This window comes from Agelaius phoeniceus, chromosome 1 (assembly GCF_051311805.1).
Source record: "Agelaius phoeniceus isolate bAgePho1 chromosome 1, bAgePho1.hap1, whole genome shotgun sequence".
Classification (NCBI taxonomy): Eukaryota; Metazoa; Chordata; class Aves; order Passeriformes; family Icteridae; genus Agelaius; species Agelaius phoeniceus.
The window spans coordinates 154,915,027-154,934,430 of NC_135265.1; the positions used below are offsets into that span (position 1 = coordinate 154,915,027).

General features: G+C 41.2%; 1 protein-coding gene across 1 annotated transcript in view; it reads left to right on the plus strand.

The window, feature by feature from the left end:
- HSF1 (heat shock transcription factor 1) overlaps positions 1 to 19,404 on the plus strand; it is an 85,769-nt gene that overhangs the window by 39,102 nt on the left and 27,263 nt on the right. The window contains exons 5-7 of the mRNA XM_077189886.1: positions 1,838 to 1,913; positions 10,379 to 10,440; positions 13,862 to 13,955. Coding sequence (XP_077046001.1) covers positions 1,838 to 1,913; positions 10,379 to 10,440; positions 13,862 to 13,955 — 232 coding nt within the window. The remainder of the gene's footprint in view (positions 1 to 1,837; positions 1,914 to 10,378; positions 10,441 to 13,861; positions 13,956 to 19,404) is intronic.

The window sequence follows — 19,404 nt, forward strand, 5'->3', positions numbered from 1 at the left end:
TTACTTCATCCCCATTTCCCATGGAATATTTCCCCATTCTCCTGCAATTTCTCCCCCCATCTCCCCACAGAATTCCCCCCATTTCCCCACAGAATTTCTCCCCCCATTTCCCCACAGAATTTCCCCCATTTCCCTGGGATTTCCCCCTCCATTTCCCTCCAGAATTTTCCCCCATTTCCCCACAGAATTTCCCCCATTTCCCCTGGAATTTCCCCCCCATTTCCCCACAGAATTTCCCCCCCGAATTTCCCCACAGAAATTTCCCCCCCATTTCCCTGGAATTTACCCCATTTCCCCACAGAATTTCCCCCATTTCCCCTGGGATTTCCCCCATTTCCCCTGGATTTTCCTCCCCATTTCCTCACAGAATTTTCCCCCATTTCCCCACAGAATTTGCCCCCCCATTTCCCATGACTTCATTCCCATTTCCCATGGAATATTTCCCCCATTTCCCCACAGAATTTTTCCCCCCATCTCCCCACGGAATTTTTTCCCTCATTTCCCCACAGAATTTCTGCCTCCATTTCCCTGGAATTTCCCCCCATTTCCCCACAGAATTTCTCCCCCCATTTCCCCACAGAATTTTCCCCCCATTTCCCATGACTTCATTCCCATTTCCCATGGAATATTTCCCCCCCATCTCTCCACAGAATTTTCCCCCCATTTCCCACGAATTTTCCCCCTGATTCCCATGTAATATTTCCCCATTTCCCCACAGAATTTTCCCCCATTTCCCCACAGAATTTTCCCCCCATTTCCCCACAGATTTCCCCCCCCCATTTCCCCACAGAATTTCCCTTCAATTTCCCCACAGAATTTCCCCCATTTCCCCGGGAATATTCCCCCCATTCCCCACAGAATTTTTTCCCCATTCCCCACGGAATTTCCCCAATTTCCCCACAGAATTTTCCCCCCATTTCCCCACAGAATTTCCCCCATTTCCCCACAGAATTTCCCCCATTTCCCCACAGAATTTCCCCCATTTCCCACAGAATTTTCCCCCCATTTCCCCACAGAATTTCCTCCATTTCCCCTGGAATTCCCCCTCCATTTCCCCACAGAAATGTTCCCCCCATTTCCCCACAGAATTTCCCCCCATTTCCCCACGGAATTTTTCCCCCATTTCCCACAGAATTTTCCCCCTGATTCCCATGGAATATTTCCTCATTCCCCTGGAATTTCCCCCCCATTTCCCCACGGAATTTCCCCACAGAATTTCTCCACAGAATTTTTCCCCCGATTCCCATGGAATATTTCCTCACAGAATTTCCCCCCCGTTTCCCTGGAATTCCTACCCAATTTCCCCACAGAATTTCTCCCCCCATTTCCCATGACTTCATTCCCATTTCCCATGGAATATTTCCCCCATTTCCCCACAGAATTTTCCCCCCATTTCCCCACAGAATTTTCCCCCCCATTTCCCCACAGAATTTCCCCTGGAATTTCCCCCATTTCCCCTGGAATTTCCCCCCCATTTCCCCACAGAATTTCCCCCCTGAATTTCCCCACAGAATTTCCCCCATTTCCCATGGGATTTACCCCATTTCCCCTGGATTTTCCCCCCCATTTCCTCACAGAATTTTCCCCCATTTCCCCACAGAATTTGCCCCCCCATTTCCCATGACTTCATTCCCATTTCCCATGGAATATTTCCCCCATTTCCCCACAGAATTTTTCCCCCCATTTCCCTGGAATTTCCCCACAGAAATTTTCTCCCCATTCCCCACGGAATTTCCCCCATTTCCCCCCAGCATTCCCCCCCCCATTTCCCCTGGATTTTCCCCCATTTTCCCTGGAATTTTTCCCATATTTTCCCCTGTGTTCTGTGTCCCTGCAGTGAGAACGAGGCGCTGTGGCGGGAGGTGGCCAGCCTGCGCCAGAAGCACGCCCAGCAGCAGAAGGTGGTCAACAAGGTGAGTCCACATTCCCGGAAATTCCAATTTTTCCCACAGAATTCCCAATTTTCCAGAGCCAATTCCCACTTTTCCACAGCCAATTCCCAATTTTCCAGGGGTAATTCCCAATTTTCCAGAGCCAATTCCCAATTTTCCAGGGGTAATTCTCACTTTTCTGGGGGTAATTCCCACTTTTCTGGAGGCAATTCCTGTTTTTCCAGGAATATTCCCAGGAAATTTCCCACTTTTCCAGGGGTAATTCCCAATTTTCCACACCCAATTCCCAATTTTCCACACCCAATTTCCAATTTTCCAGGAGAATTTCCAATTTTCTGGGGGTAATTCCTGCTTTTCCAGGGGTAATTCCCAATTTTCCAGGGCAAATCCTGAATTTCCAGGCATAATTCCCATTTTTCTGGGCTAATTCCCTGATATCCTAGGGAAATTCCTGAATTTCCAGGCATAATTCCCAATTTTCCAGGAGAATTCCCACTTTTCCAGAGCCAATTCCCAATTTTCCAGGGGTAATTCTCACTTTTCTTGGGGCAATTCTTGAATTTCCAGGGGTAATTCCTGTTTTTCCAAGAAAATTCCCAGGAAATTTCCCACTTTTCCAGGGGTAATTCCCAATTTTCCACACCCAATTCCCAATTTTCCAGGAAAATTCCCGAATTCCCAGGCATAATTCCCAATTTTCTGGGGGCAATTCCTGCTTTTCCAGGGGTAATTCCCCAATTTCTGGGGGTAATCCCAAATTTTCCACACCCAATTCCCAATTTTCCAGGGCAAATCCTGAATTTCCAGGCATAATTCCCATTTTCCTGGGCTAATTCCCTGATATCCTAGGGAAATTCCTGAATTTCCAGGAAAATTCCTGAATTTTCCAGGAGAATTCCCACTTTTCCAGAGCCAATTCCCAATTTTCCAGGGGTAATTCTCACTTTTCTGGAGGCAATTCCTGAATTTCCAGGGGAAATTCCTGTTTTTTCCAGGAATATTCCCAGGAAATTTCCCACTTTTACCAGGGGTAATTCCCAATTTTCCAGACCCAATTCCCAATTTTCCAGGAAAATTCCCGAATTCCCAGACATAATTCCCAATTTTCTGGGGGTAATTCCTGCTTTTCCAGGGGTAATTCCCAATTTTCCAGGGTAAATCCTGAATTTCCAGGCATAATTCCCATTTTCCTGGGCTAATACCCTGATATCCTAGGAAAATTCCTGAATTTCCAGGAAAATTCCCAAATTTCCAGGAGAATTCCCACTTTTCCAGAGCCAATTCCCAATTTTCCAGGGGTAATTCTCACTTTTCTGGAGGCAATTCCTGTTTTTCCAAGGGGAATTCTTGAATTTCCAGGAGCAATTCCTGTTTTTCCAGGAATATTCCCAGGAAATTTCCCACTTTTACCAGAGGTAATTCCCAATTTTCCAGACCCAATTCCCAATTTTCCACACCCAATTCCCAATTTTCCAGGGGTAATTCCCAATTTTCCAGGAGAATTCCTGATTTCCAGTCATAATTCCCACTTTTCTGAGGGTAATTCCAAATTTTCCGGGGCAAATCCTGAATTTCCAGGCGTAATTCCCATTTTTCTGGGCTAATTCCCTGATATCCTAGGGAAATTCCTGAATTTCCAGGAAAATTCCCGATTTTCCAGAGCCAATTCCCAATTTTCCAGGGGTAATTCCCACCTTTCCAGGATAATTCCCAAATTTCCATGAAAATTCCCAACTTTCCAGAGCCAATTCTTGTTTTTCTGGAGTAATTCCCAATTTTCCTGGTGTAATTCCCACTTTTCTCAGGGTATTTCCCCAATTTTTCAGGAAAATTCCCGAATTTCCAGGGATAATTCCCAAATTTCCAGAGACAATTCCCAATTTTCAAGAGCCTAATTCTGCTTTTTTGGGGGAATTCCCGATTTTCCAGGAAAATTCCTGATTTCCAGTCATAATTCCCACTTTTCTGAGGGTAATTCCCAATTTTCCGGGGTAATTCCTGAATTTCCAGCCGTAATTTCCAGGGGTAATTCCTGATTTTGCAGGAAAATTCCCAAATTTCTGAGGGTAAATCCCAATTTTCCAGCTCCAATTCCCAAATTTCCGGGCATAATTCCCCCATATCCAAGAGAAATTCCTGAATTCCCAGGAAAATTCCCAATTTTCCAGAGCCAATTCCCAATTTTCCATGCAATTCCTGAATTTCCAGTGGCAATTCCCACTTTTCCAGGAAGATTCCAGAATTTCCAGAGCAAATTCCCAATTTTCCAGGGCTAATTCCTCAATTTCTAGCATAAATCCTGAATTTCCAGAGGCAATTCCCAATTTTCCACATCCTATTCCCAAATTTCCAGGAAAATTCCCAATTTTCCATGGTAATTCCCACTTTTCCAGGCAGAATTTTCAATTTTCTGGGGATAATTCCTGAATTTCCAGTGGTAATTCCCACTTTTCCAGGAAAATTCCCAAAATTCCAGAGAAATTCCCAAATTTCCAGGGAAATTCCCAAATTTCCAGGAAAATTCCCAAAATTCCAGGATAATTCCGTTTTTCTCCTCTCCCAGAGCTTTTTTCCAGCTTTTCCCACTTCTCCTCCTCTGTGCTTTCCTATTTTTCCCAATTTTTCCCAAATTTTTCCCAATTTTTCCCAATTTTTTCCCAATTTTTCCCAATTTTTTCCCATTTTTTCCCAATTTTTCCAGCTTTCCCCCCCAGATTTTCCCATTTTCCCAGGTTTTTCCCAGTTTTTATCCATTTTTCCCCAATTATTCCCCCAGTTCTTCCCAGTTTTTTCTCCGTTCTTCCCAATTTTTCCCAGTTTTTCCCAGTTTTCCCCCCTCAATTTTTCCCAGTTTTTTCTCTTTTTTTCCCAATTTTCCCCTCCCATTTTTCCTAATTTTTCCCCCTCCATTTTCCCATTTTTTCCTCATTTTTCCCGTTTTTTTTCAATTTTTCCCCCCTAATTTTCCCCATTTTTCCCCCTCAGTTTTTCCCAATTTTCCCCATTTCTCCCCCCCAAGTTTTTCCCAATTTTTCCCAGGTTTCCCCCCCTCAATTTTTCCCAGTTTTTTCTCTTTTTTCCCAATTTTCCCCTCCCATTTTTCCCCTTCCATTTTCCCATTTTTTTCCTCATTTTCCCCGTTTTTTTCCAATTTTTCCCCCCTAATTTTTCCCATTTTTCCCTCTCTGTTCTTCCCAAATTTTCCCACTTTCCCCCCAAAATTTCCCCACTTTTTCCCCTCATTATTTCTCATTATTTCCCCAATTTTCCAAATTTTTTTCCCAGTTTTTCCCAAACCTTTTCCCCCCCTCATTTTTCCCACGTTTTTCTCTTTTTTTCCCAATTTTTCCCTCCCATTTTTCCCAATTCTTCCCCCTCCATTTTCCCAATTTTTTCCTCATTTTTTCCCATTTTTCCCAATTTTCCCCACTTTTTCCCCCTCATTTTTTCCCCATTTTTCCCAATTTTTCCCATTTCTCCACCCCAATTTCCCCAATTTTTTCCCAGTTTTTCCCAAACCTTTTCCCCCCAGTTTTTCCCAGGTTTCCCCCCTCAATTTTTCCCAGTTTTTTCTCTTTTTTTCCCAATTTTCCCCTCCCATTTTTCCCAATTTTTCCCCCTCCATTTTCCGATTTTTTCCCTCATTTTTCCCTCCCAGTTTTCCCAATTTTTCCCCCTCCATTTTCCCATTTTTTTCCTCATTTTTTCCCATTTTTCCCAATTTCCCCCCCCAATTTTCCCCACTTTTTCCCCCTCAGTTTTTCCCAGTTTTTCCCAATTTTTCCCATTTCTCCCCCCCAATTTCCCCAATTTTTTCCCAGTTTTTCCCAGGTTTCCCCCCTCAATTTTTCCCAGTTTTTTCTCTTTTTTCCCAATTTTCCCCTCCCATTTTTCCCAGTTTTTCCCCTCCATTTTCCCATTTTTTTCCTCATTTTTCCCCCCTAATTTTCCCCATTTTTCCCCCTCTGTTCTTCCCAAATTTTCCCACTTTCCCCGCAAAATTTCCCCACTTTTTCCCCTCATTATTTCTCATTATTTCCCCAATTTTCCAAATTATTTTCCCAGTTTTTCCCAAACCTTTCCCCCCCCTCATTTTTCCCACTTTTTTCTCTTTTTTCCCAATTTTCCCCTCCCATTTTTCCCAGTTTTTCCCCTCCATTTTCCCAATTTTTTCCTCACTTTTTTCCCATTTTTCCCAATTTCCCCCCCAATTTTCCCCACTTTTTCCCCCTCATTTTTTCCCATTTTTTCCCAATTTTCCCCACTTCTCCACCCCAATTTCCCCAATTTTTCCCAATTTTTTCCCAGATTTCCCCCCTCAATTTTTCCCAGTTTTTCCCATTTCCCCAATTTTTCCCTCCCCATTTTTTCCCATTTTCCCCCCTCAGTTTTTCCCATTTTCCCCCCCAAATTTTCCATTTTTCCCCCCAACTTTTTGCCAATTTTTCTCCATTTTCCTGCTTTTCCCATTTTTCCCACTTTCTCTCTCTTTATTCCCTTTTCTCCCAATTTTTCCCCCAGTTTTTCCCAATTTTTCCATTTTTCCTCTCCAGTTTTATCAATTTTTCCCAGTTTTTCCCTCCAGCTTTTCCCATTTTTCCAGATTTTCCCAAATTTTCCCACTCCCCCCCATTTTCTCCAATTTTCCCAGTTTTTCTCAATTCTTCCCAATTTTTCCCAGTTTTCCCCCGAGTTTTTCCCAATTTTTCCAGTTTTCCCCAGTTCTTCCCTATTTTCCCTATTTTTCCCTTTCTCCCCTAATTCTTCCCAGTTTTTTCCAATTTTTCCAAATTTTCCCCTCCCATTTTTCCCAATTTTTCCCAGTTTTTCCCCCTCCACATTCCCATTTTTTTCCTCATTTTTCCCCAGTTTTTCCTCAGTTTTTCCCCCCAATTTTCCCCAGTTTTTCTCAATTTTTCCCAATTTTTCCTTATTTTTCCCCCCAGTTCTTCCCAATTTTTTCCCAATTTTTCCCAAACCTTTTCCCCCCAGTTTTCCACCCTCAATTTTTCCCAGTTTTTTTCTCTTTTTTCCCAATTTTCCCCTCCCATTTTCCAATTTTTCCCTCATTTTTTCCCATTTTTCCCAATTTCCCCCCCAATTTTCCCCACTTTTTCCCCCTCAGTTTTTCCCAATTTTTCCCAATTTTTCCCATTTCTCCACCCCAATTTCCCCAATTTTTTCCCAGTTTTTCCCAAAACTTTTCCCCCCAGTTTTTCCCAGGTTTCCCCCTTAATTTTTCCCAGTTTTTTTCTCTTTCTTTCCAATTTTTCCCTCCAATTTTTCCCCCTCCATTTTCCCTTTTTTTTCCTCGTTTTTCCCCAATTTCCCCCCCAATTTTTTCCTCATTTTTCCCAGTTTTTTTCCCAATTTTCCTCTCCCATTTTTCCCAATTTTTCCCCCTCCATTTTCCCATTTTTTCCTCATTTTTCCCGTTTTTTTCCCAGTTTTCCCCCCCAATTTTCCCCACTTTTTCCCCCTCAGTTTTTCCCAATTTTTCCCATTTCTCCACCCCAATTTCCCCAATTTTTTCCCAGTTTTTCCCAAACCTTTTCCCCCCAGTTTTCCCAGGTTTCCCCCCCTCAATTTTTCCCAGTTTTTTCTCAGTTTTTTCCCAATTTTCCCCTACCATTTTCCCAATTTTTCCCCCTCCATTTTCCCATTTTTCCCTCATTTTTCCCATTTTTCCCCAGTTTTCCCCCCCAATTTTCCCAACTTTTTCCCCCTCATTTTTTCCCAATTTTTCCCATTTCTCCACCCCAATTTCCCCAATTTTTTCCCAGTTTTTTCCAGTTTCCCCCCTCAATTTTTCCCAGTTTTTTCTCTTTTTTCCCAATTTTCCCCTCCATTTTCCCAATTTTTTTCCTCATTTTTCCTGTTTTTCCCCAATTTTCCCCATTTTTCCCCCTCATTTTTTCCCAGTTCTTCCCAATTTTTCCCATTTCTCCCCCCCAATTTTTCCCAGTTTTTCCCCCTCTGTTCTTCCCAAATTTTCCCACTTTCCCTCCCAATTTTCCTATTTTTTCCCAGTTTTCCCCCCAAATTTTTCCCATTTTTCTCCAATTTTTCCTGTTTTCCCCAGGTTCCCCCCCACAATTTTCCCCAGTTTTTCTCAATTTTTCCCAATTTTTCCTCATTTTTCCCATTTTTCCCCCCCGTTCTTCCCAAATTTTCCTTTTTTTTCCAGTTTTTCCCAAACCTTTTTCCCCCAATTTTTCCCAGGTTTCCCCCCTCAGTTTTTCCCAGTTTTTTCCCAATTTTCCCCTCCCATTTTTCCCAATTTTTCCCCCTCAATTTTCCCATTTTTTTCCTCATTTTCCCAGTTTTTCCCCAGTTTTTCCCCCCCAATTTTTCCCAGTTTTTTCCCAATTTTTCCCCCTCCATTTTCCCAATTTTTTCCTCATTTTTTCCCATTTTTCCCAATTTTCCCCCCCAATTTTCCCCACCTTTTCCCCCTCAGTTTTTCCCAATTTTCCCCATTTCTCCCCCCCAATTTCCCCAATTTTTTCCCAGTTTTTCCCAGGTTTCCCCCCTCAATTTTTCCCAGTTTTTTTCTCTTTTTTCCCAATTTTCCCCTCCCATTTTTCCCAATTTTTCCCCCTCCATTTTCCCATTTTTCCCTCATTTTTCCCATTTTTCCCCAGTTTTTCCCCCCCAATTTTCCCCACTTTTTCCCCCTCAGTTTTTCCCAGTTCTTCCAAATTTTTCCCACTTCTCCACCCCAATTTCCCCAATTTTTTCCCAATTTTTCCCCCTCCATTTTCCCATTTTTTTCCTCATTTTTTTCCCATTTTTCCCAATTTCCCCCCCAATTTTCCCCACTTTTTCCCCCTCAGTTTTTCCCAATTTTTCCCAATTTTTCCCATTTCTCCACCCCAATTTCCCCAATTTTTTCCCAGTTTTTCCCAGGTTTCCCCCCCTCAATTTTTCCCAGTTCTTTCTCTTTTTTTCCCAATTTTCCCCTCCCATTTTTCCCAATTTTTCCCCCTCCATGTTCCCATTTTTTTCCTTATTTTCCCCTCCCATTTTTCCCAATTTTTCCCCCTCCATTTTCCCATTTTTTCCCTCATTTTTTCCCGTTTTTCCCCAGTTTTCCCCCCCAATTTTCCCCACTTTTTCCCCCTCAGTTTTTCCCAATTTTCCCCATTTCTCCCCCCCAATTTCCCCAATTTTTCCCAGTTTTTCCCAGGTTTCCCCCCTCAATTTTTCCAGTTTTTTTCTCTTTTTTCCCAATTTTTCCCTCCAATTTTTCCCCCTCCATTTTCCCATTTTTTTCCTCGTTTTTCCCCAATTTCCCCCCCAATTTTTTCCTCATTTTTCCCAGTTTTTTTCCCAATTTTCCTCCCCCAATTTTCCCCAATTTTTCCCCCTCCATTTTCCCATTTTTTCCTCATTTTTCCAGTTTTCCCCCAGTTTTCCCCCCCCAATTTTCCCCATTTTTCCCCCTCATTTTTCCCCAGTTTTTCTCAATTTTTCCCAATTTTTCCTGATTTTTCCCCCCAGTTCTTCCCAAATTTTCCCAAACCTTTTCCCCCAGTTTTCCCCCCTCAATTTTTCCCAGTTTTTTTCTCTTTTTTTCCCAATTTTCCCCTCCCATTTTTCCCAATTTTTCCCCCTCCATTTTCCCTTTTTTTTCCTCATTTTTTTCCCATTTTTCCCAATTTCCCCCCCAATTTTCCCAACTTTTTCCCCCTCATTTTTTCCCAATTTTTCCCATTTCTCCACCCCAATTTCCCCAATTTTTTCCCAGGTTTCCCCCCTCAATTTTTCCCAGTTTTTTCTCTTTTTTCCCAATTTTCCCCTCCCATTTTCCCAATTTTTCCCCTCCATTTTCCTATTTTTTCCCTCATTTTTCCCTCCCATTTTTCCCAATTTTTCCCCCTCCATTTTCCCATTTTTTCCTCATTTTTCCCGGTTTTTTTCAATTTTTCCCCCCTATTTTTCCCCATTTTTCCCCCTCAGGTTTTCCCAATTTTTCCCATTTCTCCCCCTCAATTTCCCCAATTTTTTCCCAGTTTTTCCCAGGTTTCCCCCCTCAATTTTTCCCATTTTTTTCTCTTTTTTCCCAATTTTCCTCCCCCAATTTTTTCCCAATTTTTCCCCCTCCATTTTCCCAATTTTTTCCTCATTTTTTCCCTCCCATTTTTCCCAATTTTTCCCCCTCCATTTTCCCATTTTTTCCTCATTTTTTCCCATTTTTCCCAATTTCCCCCCCCAATTTTCCCAACTTTTTCCCCCTCAGTTTTTCCCAATTTTTCCCATTTCTCCCCCCCAATTTTTCCCAGTTTTTCCCCCTCTGTCCTTCCCAAATTTTCCCACTTTCCCTCCCAATTTTTCCCATTTTTTTCCCAGTTTTCCCCCCAATTTTCCCCCCAATTTTCCCATGATTTTCCCATGATTTTCCCATTATTTTCCCATGATTTTCCCATTTTTTTCCCATTTTTTCCCCCGATTTTCCCTGACCTTTCCCTGTTTTCTCTCTGCAGCTGATCCAGTTCCTGATCTCCCTGGTCCAATCCAACCGGATCCTGGGTGTCAAGAGGAAAATGTGAGAGAAATTCCCAAAAATTCCCCAAAATTCCCAAAAATTCCCCAAAATTCCCAAAAATTCCCCAAAATTCCCCCAAATTCCCCAAAATTCCCCAAAAATTCCCCCAAAATTCCCCCAAAATCCCCCAAAAATTCCCCAAAATTCCCCAAAAATTCCCCCAAAATTCCCCAAAAATTCCCCCAAAATTCCCCAAAATTCCCCAAAATTCCCCAAAAATTCCCCAAAATTCCCCCAAAATTCCCCAAAATTCGGGCCTGGGACCCCTCAAATCCCAAAACTCCTGGAAGGGGCCGGGCTGGGCCTTGGGAATTCCTTGGGAATTCCTGGAATTTCCGTTTTTCCTGGGAAAATTGGGATTCCCAAAAATCCGGGAATTCGGGGATTTGGGGATTTTCCCAGGGATGGAGCAGCCCCTGGAATTCTCTGGGAATTCTTTCCCAAAATTCCAGAAATCTTCTCCTAAGCCCCTCTCTCCTGGGAAAACCCTGGAAAAACCTGGGAAAAACCCAGGAAAAATCCTAAAAAAATACCTGGATAAACCCCAGGAAAAATCCTGAAAAAACCCAGGAAAACCCCTGGAAAAATCCATGAAAATTCCAGAAAAAAACCTGAAAAGACCCTGGGAAAATCCTCAAAAAACTGGGAAAACCCCTGGAAAAATCCAGGAAAACTCCAGAAAAAATCCTGGAAAAACTCCCGGAAAAATCCTAAAAAAACCCTGGGAAAACCCCTGGAAAAATCCATGAAAATTCCAGAAAAAAAACCTTAAAAGACCCTGGAAAATCCTAAAAAAAAAACCAGGAAAACCCCTGGAAAAATCCTGAAAATGCCAGAAAAAAATCCTGGAAATACCCCAGGAAAAATCCTAAAAAAAAACCTGGGAAAATCCCTGGAAAAATCCTGAAAAACCCCTGGGAAAATCCTGATAAAACCCCTGGAAAAAATGGGAAAAAATCCTGGAAAAACCCTGAAAATTCCAGAAAAAATACAGAAAATACCCTGGAAAAATCCTGAAAAAGTCCCAAAAAAATCCCTGAAAAACCCCAGAAAAAAACCCTGGAAAAATCCCTGAAAATCCCAGAAAAAAAACCTGAAACGACCCTGGGAAAACCCTGAAAAGCCCTGGAAAATAACTGGAAAAATCCAGGAAAAAATGGGAAAAAATCCTGGAAAAAGCTCTTGAAAAACGCTGAGAAAATCTTGAAAAACTCCTGGAAAAACCCAGGAAAATTCCCGAAAAACCCGAGAAAATCCCTGGAAAAAATCTGGGAAAAATCCCTGGGAAAAACCAGGAAAAACCTCTGGGAAAAAAAAAAAAACGGGAAAAACCCTGGGGAAAACTCTGGAAAAATCCTGAAAATTTTAAAAAAAATTCCTGAAAAATCCCAGAAAAAAACCCTGGAAAAAATCCAAAAGAAACCCTGGAAAATTCAGGAAGAACACTGGGAAAATCCAGGAAAAATCCTGAAAATCCCAGAAAAAAAAAGGGAAAAAACCCTGGGAAAAATCCTGAAAAATTCCAAAAAAATCCCTGAAAGAACCCTGGGAAAAAATCCAGGAAAAATCCTGGGAAAAACCCTGAAAATTCCAGAAAAAAATATGGAAAAAACCCTGGAAAATCCTGAAAATCTCAGAAAAAAAACCCGGAAAACTTTTGGAAAAAACACTGAAAAACCCTGGAGAAATCCTGGAAAATCCCAGAAAATAAACCTGGAAAAAAACCCTGGGAAAAATCCTGAAAAATTCCAAAAAAATCCTGGGAAAAATCCCTGGAAAATCCAGGAAAATCCCTGAAAAAACCCTTGAAAAATCCTGGAAAAATTCCTGAAAATTCCAGAAAAAAACAGGAAAAAACCCTGGAAAATCCTTGGAAAACCATTGAAAATCACAGAAAAAAATCATGGAAAAGTCCTGGAAGATTCCAAAAAAATTCCTGAAAGAACCCTGGGAAAAAATCCAGGAAAAATCCTGGGAAAAACCCTGAAAATTCCAGAAAAAAATATGGAAAAAAAAACCTGGAAAAATCCAGGAAAATCTCTGAAAAAAACCTGGAAAAAACCCTGGAAAAACCCTGAAAATTCCAGAAAAAAATATGGAAAAAACCCTGGGAAAAGCCTGAAAAATACCAAAAAAAAAAATCCCTGAAAAGCCCCAGGAAAAATCCCAGAAAATTCCAGAAAAAATCATTGAAAAAACCCTGGAAAAATCCTGAAAATCCCAGAAAAACTCTGGAAAAAATCCCAGATTTTATTTGGAATTCCATCCCCTGATGCTTTTCCCAGGATTTTTCCCATTTTTTGGGATTTATCCCGGGTTTTTTTGGGAATTATCCCAGGTTTTTTGGGAATTCCAGCCCCTGATGCTTTTCCCAGGATTTTCCCCATTTTTTGGGATTTATCCCAGGGTTTTTTTGGGATTTATCCCAGTTTTTTTGGGTATTTATTCCGGGTTTTTGGGGTTTATCCCGGGTTTATTGGGATTTATCCCATTATTTTTTGGGGATTTACCCCATGATTTTTTGGGATTTATCCCATTATTTTTGGGGATTTATCCCATTATTTTTAGGGATTTATCCCATTATTTTTGGGGATTTATCCCATTATTTTTAGGGATTTACCCCATTATTTTTTGGGATTTACTCTGGGTTTTTTGGAATTTACCCCATTATTTTTTGGGATTTATCCCTTTTTTTTTTGGGATTTATCCCTTTTTTTTTTGGGATTTACCCCATTATTTTTTGGGATTTACCCCATTATTTTTTGGGGATTTATCCCATTATTTTTTGGAATTTCTCCCATTATTTTTTGGGATTTATCCCAGGTTTTTTTGGGGAATTTTCCCGTTTTTTTGGGGGGGATTTATCCCATTATTTTTAGGGATTTATCCCATTATTTTTAGGGATTTATCCCATTATTTTTAGGGATTTCTCCCATTATTTTTTGGGGATTTATCCCATTATTTTTAGGGATTTATCCCATTATTTTTTGGGATTTACCCCATTATTTTTTGGGGATTTATCCCATTATTTTTTGGGATTTATCCCATTATTTTTTGTATTTATCCCAGGGTTTTTTTGGGAATTTTCCCGGTTTTGGGGGGGGATTTATCCCATTATTTTTTGGCATTTATCCCATTATTTTTAGGGATTTATCCCATTATTTTTTGGGGATTTATCCTATTATTTTTTGGGATTTATCCCATCATTTTTAGGGATTTATCCCATTATTTTTTGGGATTTATCCCGGGTTTTTTGGGGGATTTATCCCATTATTTTTAGGGATTTACCCCGGGTTTTTTGGGGGATTTATCCCAGGTTTTTTTTGGGGATTTATCCTGTTTTTTTTGGGGATTTATCCCATTATTTTCTGGGATTTCTCCCATTATTTTTGGGATTGACCCCATGATTTTGGGATTGCAGCCCCCTGATGCTGAACGACGGCGCAGCCGCACATTCCATGCCCAAGTACAGCCGGCAATTCTCCCTGGAGCACCACGGCAACGCCAACTACGCTGTGAGAATTCCCAAACTTTTATGGGATTGAGAGTGGGAATTATTGGGGTTTATTGGGATTGATTGGGGTTTATTGGGATTGATTGGGATTTATGGGGATTCATTGGGATTGATTGGGGTTTATTGGGCACTCCCTGGAGCACCATGGGAATGCCAACTATGCTGTGAGAATTCCCAAACTTTTATGGGATTGATGGGAATTATTGGGAATTATTGGGGTTTATTGGGAACTCCCTGGAGCACCACGGGAATGCCAACTATGCTGTGAGAATTCCCATAAAATTATGGGATTGATTGGGAATTAGTGGGATTGATTGGGGTTTATTGGGAACTCCCTGGAGCACCATGGGAATGCCAACTATGCCATGAGAATTCCCAAAAATTATGGGATTGAGATTGGGAATTAGTGGGAATTATTGGGATTCATTGGGGTTTATTGGGATTTATTGGGATTTACTGGGGTTTATTGGGATTCATTGGGATTCATTGGGATTTATTGGGGTTTATTGGGATTCATGGGGATTCATTGGGGTTTATTGGGAACTCCCTGCAGCACCACGGCAACGCCAACTACGCCGTGAGAATTCCCAAAAAATTATGGGATTGAGATTGGGAATTAGTGGGATTGATTGGGAATTAGTGGGGTTTATTGGGATTTATTGGGATTTATGGGGATTCATTGGGATTGATTGGGGTTTATTGGGAACTCCCTGGAGCACCATGGGAATGCCAACTACGCCGTGAGAATTCCCAAACTTTTATGGGATTGAGATTGGGAATTATTGGGAATTATTGGGGTTTATTGGGAACTCCCTGGAGCACCACAGGAACTCCAACTATGCTGTGAGAATTCCCAAACTTTTATGGGATTGAGATTGGGAATTAGTGGGATTGATTAGGGTTTATTGGGAACTCCCTGCAGCACCACGGGAATGCCAACTACACTGTGAGAGTCACAAAAAAATTATGGGATTGATTGGGATTGATTGGGATTGATTTGGTTTGATTGGGATTCATTGGGATTCATTGGGGTTGCTTGGGATTTATTGGGGTTTGTTGGGGTTTATTTGGGGTTTATTGGGGTTTATTGGGAACTCCCTGGAGCACCACTACGCCGTGAGAATTCCCAGAAAAATTATGGGATTGATTGGGATTGAGTGGGGTTTATTGGGATTGATTGGGATTGATTGAGATTGATTGGGATTCATTGGGATTGATTGGGGTTTATTGGGCACTCCCTGGAGCACCATGGGAATGCCAGCTACACCGTGAGAATTCCAGAAAAATTGTGGGATTGAGATTGGGATTGAGTGGAATTGAGTGGGATTGATTGGGACTTATTGGGATTTATTGGGATTTACTGGGAATTATTGGGGTTTATTGGGATTGATTGGGATTTGGTGGGAATGGGATTTATTGGGAAAGGGATTGATTGGGATTCATTGGGAACTCCCTGGAGCACCACGGGAACTCCAACTACGCCGTGAGAATCCCAAAAAAATTATGGGATTGAGATTGGGAATTATTGGGATTGATTGGGAATTATTGGGATTCATTGGGGTTGATTGGGATTGATTGGGATTTATTGGGGTTCATTGGGGTTTATTGGGATTGATTGGGGTTCATTGGGAACTCCCTGGAGCACCACGGGAACGCCAACTACACCGTGAGAATTCCCAAACTTTTATGGGATTGAGTGGGAATTATTGGGGTTTATTTGGATTCATTGGGGTTTATTGGGATTGATTGGGGTTTATTTGGATTGATTGGGATTGATTGGGATTGAGATTGGGATTTATTGGGTTTTATTTGGATTAATTGGGGTTTATTGGGAACTCCCTGGAGCACCACAGCAACGCCAACTACACCGTGAGAATCCCAAAAATTATGGGATTGATTGGGATTGAGTGGGGTTTATTTGGGTTGAGATTAGGATTTATTAGGATTTCTTGGGAATAGGATCTATTAGGATAGGGATTGATTGGGATTGATTGGGGTTTATTGGGGTTTATTGGGATTCATTGGTATTTATTGGGATTGATTGGGGTTTATTGGGATTTATTGGGGTTTATTGGGAATGGGATTTATTGGGGTTGATTGGGATTCATTGGGATTTATTGGTATTCATTGGGAACTCCCCGGAGCAACACGGCAATCTCAACTATGCTGTGAGAATTCCCATAAAATTATGGGATTGATTGGGAATTATTGGGATACATTGGGATTTATTGGGATTTATTGGGGTTGATTGGGATTTATTGGGGTTGATGGGGATTGATTGGGATTCATTGGGGTTTATTGGGAACTCCCTGGAGCACCACGGGAACTCCAACTACGCCATGAGAATCCCAAACTTTTATGGGATTGAGTGGGGTTTAGTGGGGTTTATTCCAATTTAGTGAGGTTGGGATTGGGATTCATTAGGATTTATTGGGATTGAGTGGGATTCATTGGGATTTATTTGGATTGATTGGGGTTTGTTGGGATTTATTGGGGTTTATTGGGAACTCCCTGGAGCACCACGGCAATGCCAACTACGCCGTGAGAATTCCCAAACTTTTATGGGATTGATTGGGATTGAGTGGGGTTTATTGGGATTTATTGGGGTTTATTGGGATTGATTTGGATTCATTGGGATTGATTGGGGTTTATTGGGATTCATTGGGATTGATTGGGATTTACTGGGAATTATTGGGGTTTATTGGGATTCATTGGGATTTATTGGGGTTTATTGGGATTGATTTGGATTCATTGGGATTTATTGGGGTTTATTGGGATTCATTGGGATTTATTGGGGTTTATTGGGAACTCCCTGGAGCACCACGGCAACGCCAACTACACCGTGAGAATTCCCAAAAAATTATGGGATTGATTGGGATTGAGTGGAATTGAGTGGGATTGATTGGGATTCATTGGGAATTACTGGGTTTTTTGGCATTCATTGGGATTTATTGGGATTCATTGGGATTTACTGGGATTTATTGGGGTTTATTGGGATTGATTGGGGTTCATTGGGAACTCCCTGGAGCACCACGGCAACGCCAACTACGCCGTGAGAATTCCCAAACTTTTATGGGATTGATTGGGATTCATTGGGGTTTATTGGGATTTATTGGGAATGGGATTTGGGGGATTGGGATTTATTGGGATTCATTGGGATTTTTTGGGATTGGGATTCATTGGGAATGGGATTGGTTAGATTAGGATTTTTTGGGATTTATTGGGTTGGGATTTGGTGGGAATGGGATTTGTGGGAATGGGATTTATTGGGGTTGATTGGGAACTCCCTGGAGCACCACGGCAACGCCAACTATGCCGTGAGAATCCCAAAAATATTATGGGATTGATGGGGATTTATTGGGATTCATTGGGATATATGGGGGTTTATTGGGAATTATTGGGGTTTATTGGGATTCATTGGGGTTCATTGGGATTCATTGGGATTGATTGGGATTTATTGGGGTTCATTGGGAGCTCCCTGGAGCACCACGGCAACGCCAACTACGCCGTGAGAATTCCAGAAATTATGGGATTGATTGGGAATTAGTGGGGTTTATGGGGATTTATTGGGAATTACTGGGGTTTATTGGGATTCATTGGGGTTTATTAGGATTGATTGGGATTCATTGGGGTTTATTGGGATTTATTGGGATTTATTGGGAACTCCCTGGAGCACCACGGGAACGCCAACTACGCCGTGAGAATTCCCAAAAAATTATGGGATTGATTGGGAATTAGTGGGATTCATTGGGATTTATTGGGAATTACTGGGTTTATTGGGATTGATTGGGGTTTATTGGGGTTTATTCCAATTTAGTGAGGTTGGGATTGGGATTTATTGGGATTGAGTGGGATTCATTGGGATTTATTGGGATTGAGTGGGATTCATTGGGATTTATTGGGATTGAGTGGGATTCATTGGGATTTATTGGGGTTCATTGCGATTTCTTGGGGATTATTGGGGTATACTGAGGTTTATTGGGATTTATTGGGATTGGTTGGGATTCATTGGGATTCATTGGGATTCATTGGGATTGATTGGGATTTATTGGGATTGAGTGGGATTTATTGGGGTTTATTTGGATTCATTGGGAACTCCCTGGAGCACCACAGGAATTCCAACTATGCCGTGAGAATTCCCAAAAATTATGGGATTGATTGGGGTTTATTGGGATTGATTGGGGTTTATTGGGAATTATTGGGATTTATTAGGGTTTATTGGGATTTATTTGGAATGGGATTTATGTGAATGGGATTGATTGGGATTTATTCAAATTTAGTGAGGTTGGGATTGGGATTGATTTGATCCCGATTTATTGGGATTTATTGGGATTTATTGGAAATGGGATTTGTGGGATTGGGAATTATTGGGAATTATTGGGAGCTCCCTGGATCACCATGGGAATTCCAGGAATTCCACAAGAATTCCCAAACTTTTAAGGGATTGATGGGATTTGGGGCAATGGGATTCATTGGGAATGGGATTTATGGGGATTTACTGGGACTTATTGGGGTTGATTGGGAATGGGATTTGTGGGATTTCCTGGGATTTATTTGGAATGGAATTTATTGGGAATGGATTTATTGAGAATGGGGTGGGTGGGATTGGGATTTTTTGGGAAATGTTGGGATTTGGAGGGGGATTTTTTGTAATTGGGATTTTTTGGGAATGCGACTTTTGGGATTTTTTAGGACTTTTTGTAATTTGGATTTTTTGGGAATTTTTTGGGCTTGGGATTTTTTAGGAATGGGATTTTTTGGGATTGGCATTTTTTGGGATTGGCATTTTTTGGCATTTTTGGGGATTGGGGTGTTTTGGGATATTTTGGGAGGGGGATTTTTTGGGATTTTTTTGGGATTGGGATTTTTTGGGCTTTTTTGGCAATGGGATTTTTTGCGATTGGGATTTTTTGTAATTGGGATTTTTTGTAATTGGGATTCTTTGGGAATGGGATTTTTGGGGATTTTTTTTTTTTTTGTAATTGGGATTTTTTGGGATTTTCTGTCATTGGGATTTTTAGGATTTTTGGGAATGGGATTTCTTGGGATTGGGATTAATTGGGATTTTTTGGTTTTGGGATTTTTGGGGATTTTTGGGGATTTTTGGGATTTTTTGGTTTTGGGATTTTTGGGATTTTTTGGTTTTGGGATTTTTTTGGGATTGGGACTTTTTGGGATTGGGATTTTTTTGTGTTTGTGATTTTTTGGGGTTGTTTGTGTTTGGGTTTTTTGGGGTTTTTTGTGTTTGGGATTTTTTGGGGTTGTTTGTGTTTGGGTTTTTTGGGGTTGTTTGTGTTTGGGATTTTTTGGGATTGGGACGTTTTGGGAATGGGATTTTTTTGGGAGTGGGACTTTTTGGGATTGGGATTTTTTGTGATTGGGATTTTTTTGTGTTTGGGATTTTTTGGGATTTTTTGTGTTTGTGATTTTTTGGGATTGGGACTTTTTCG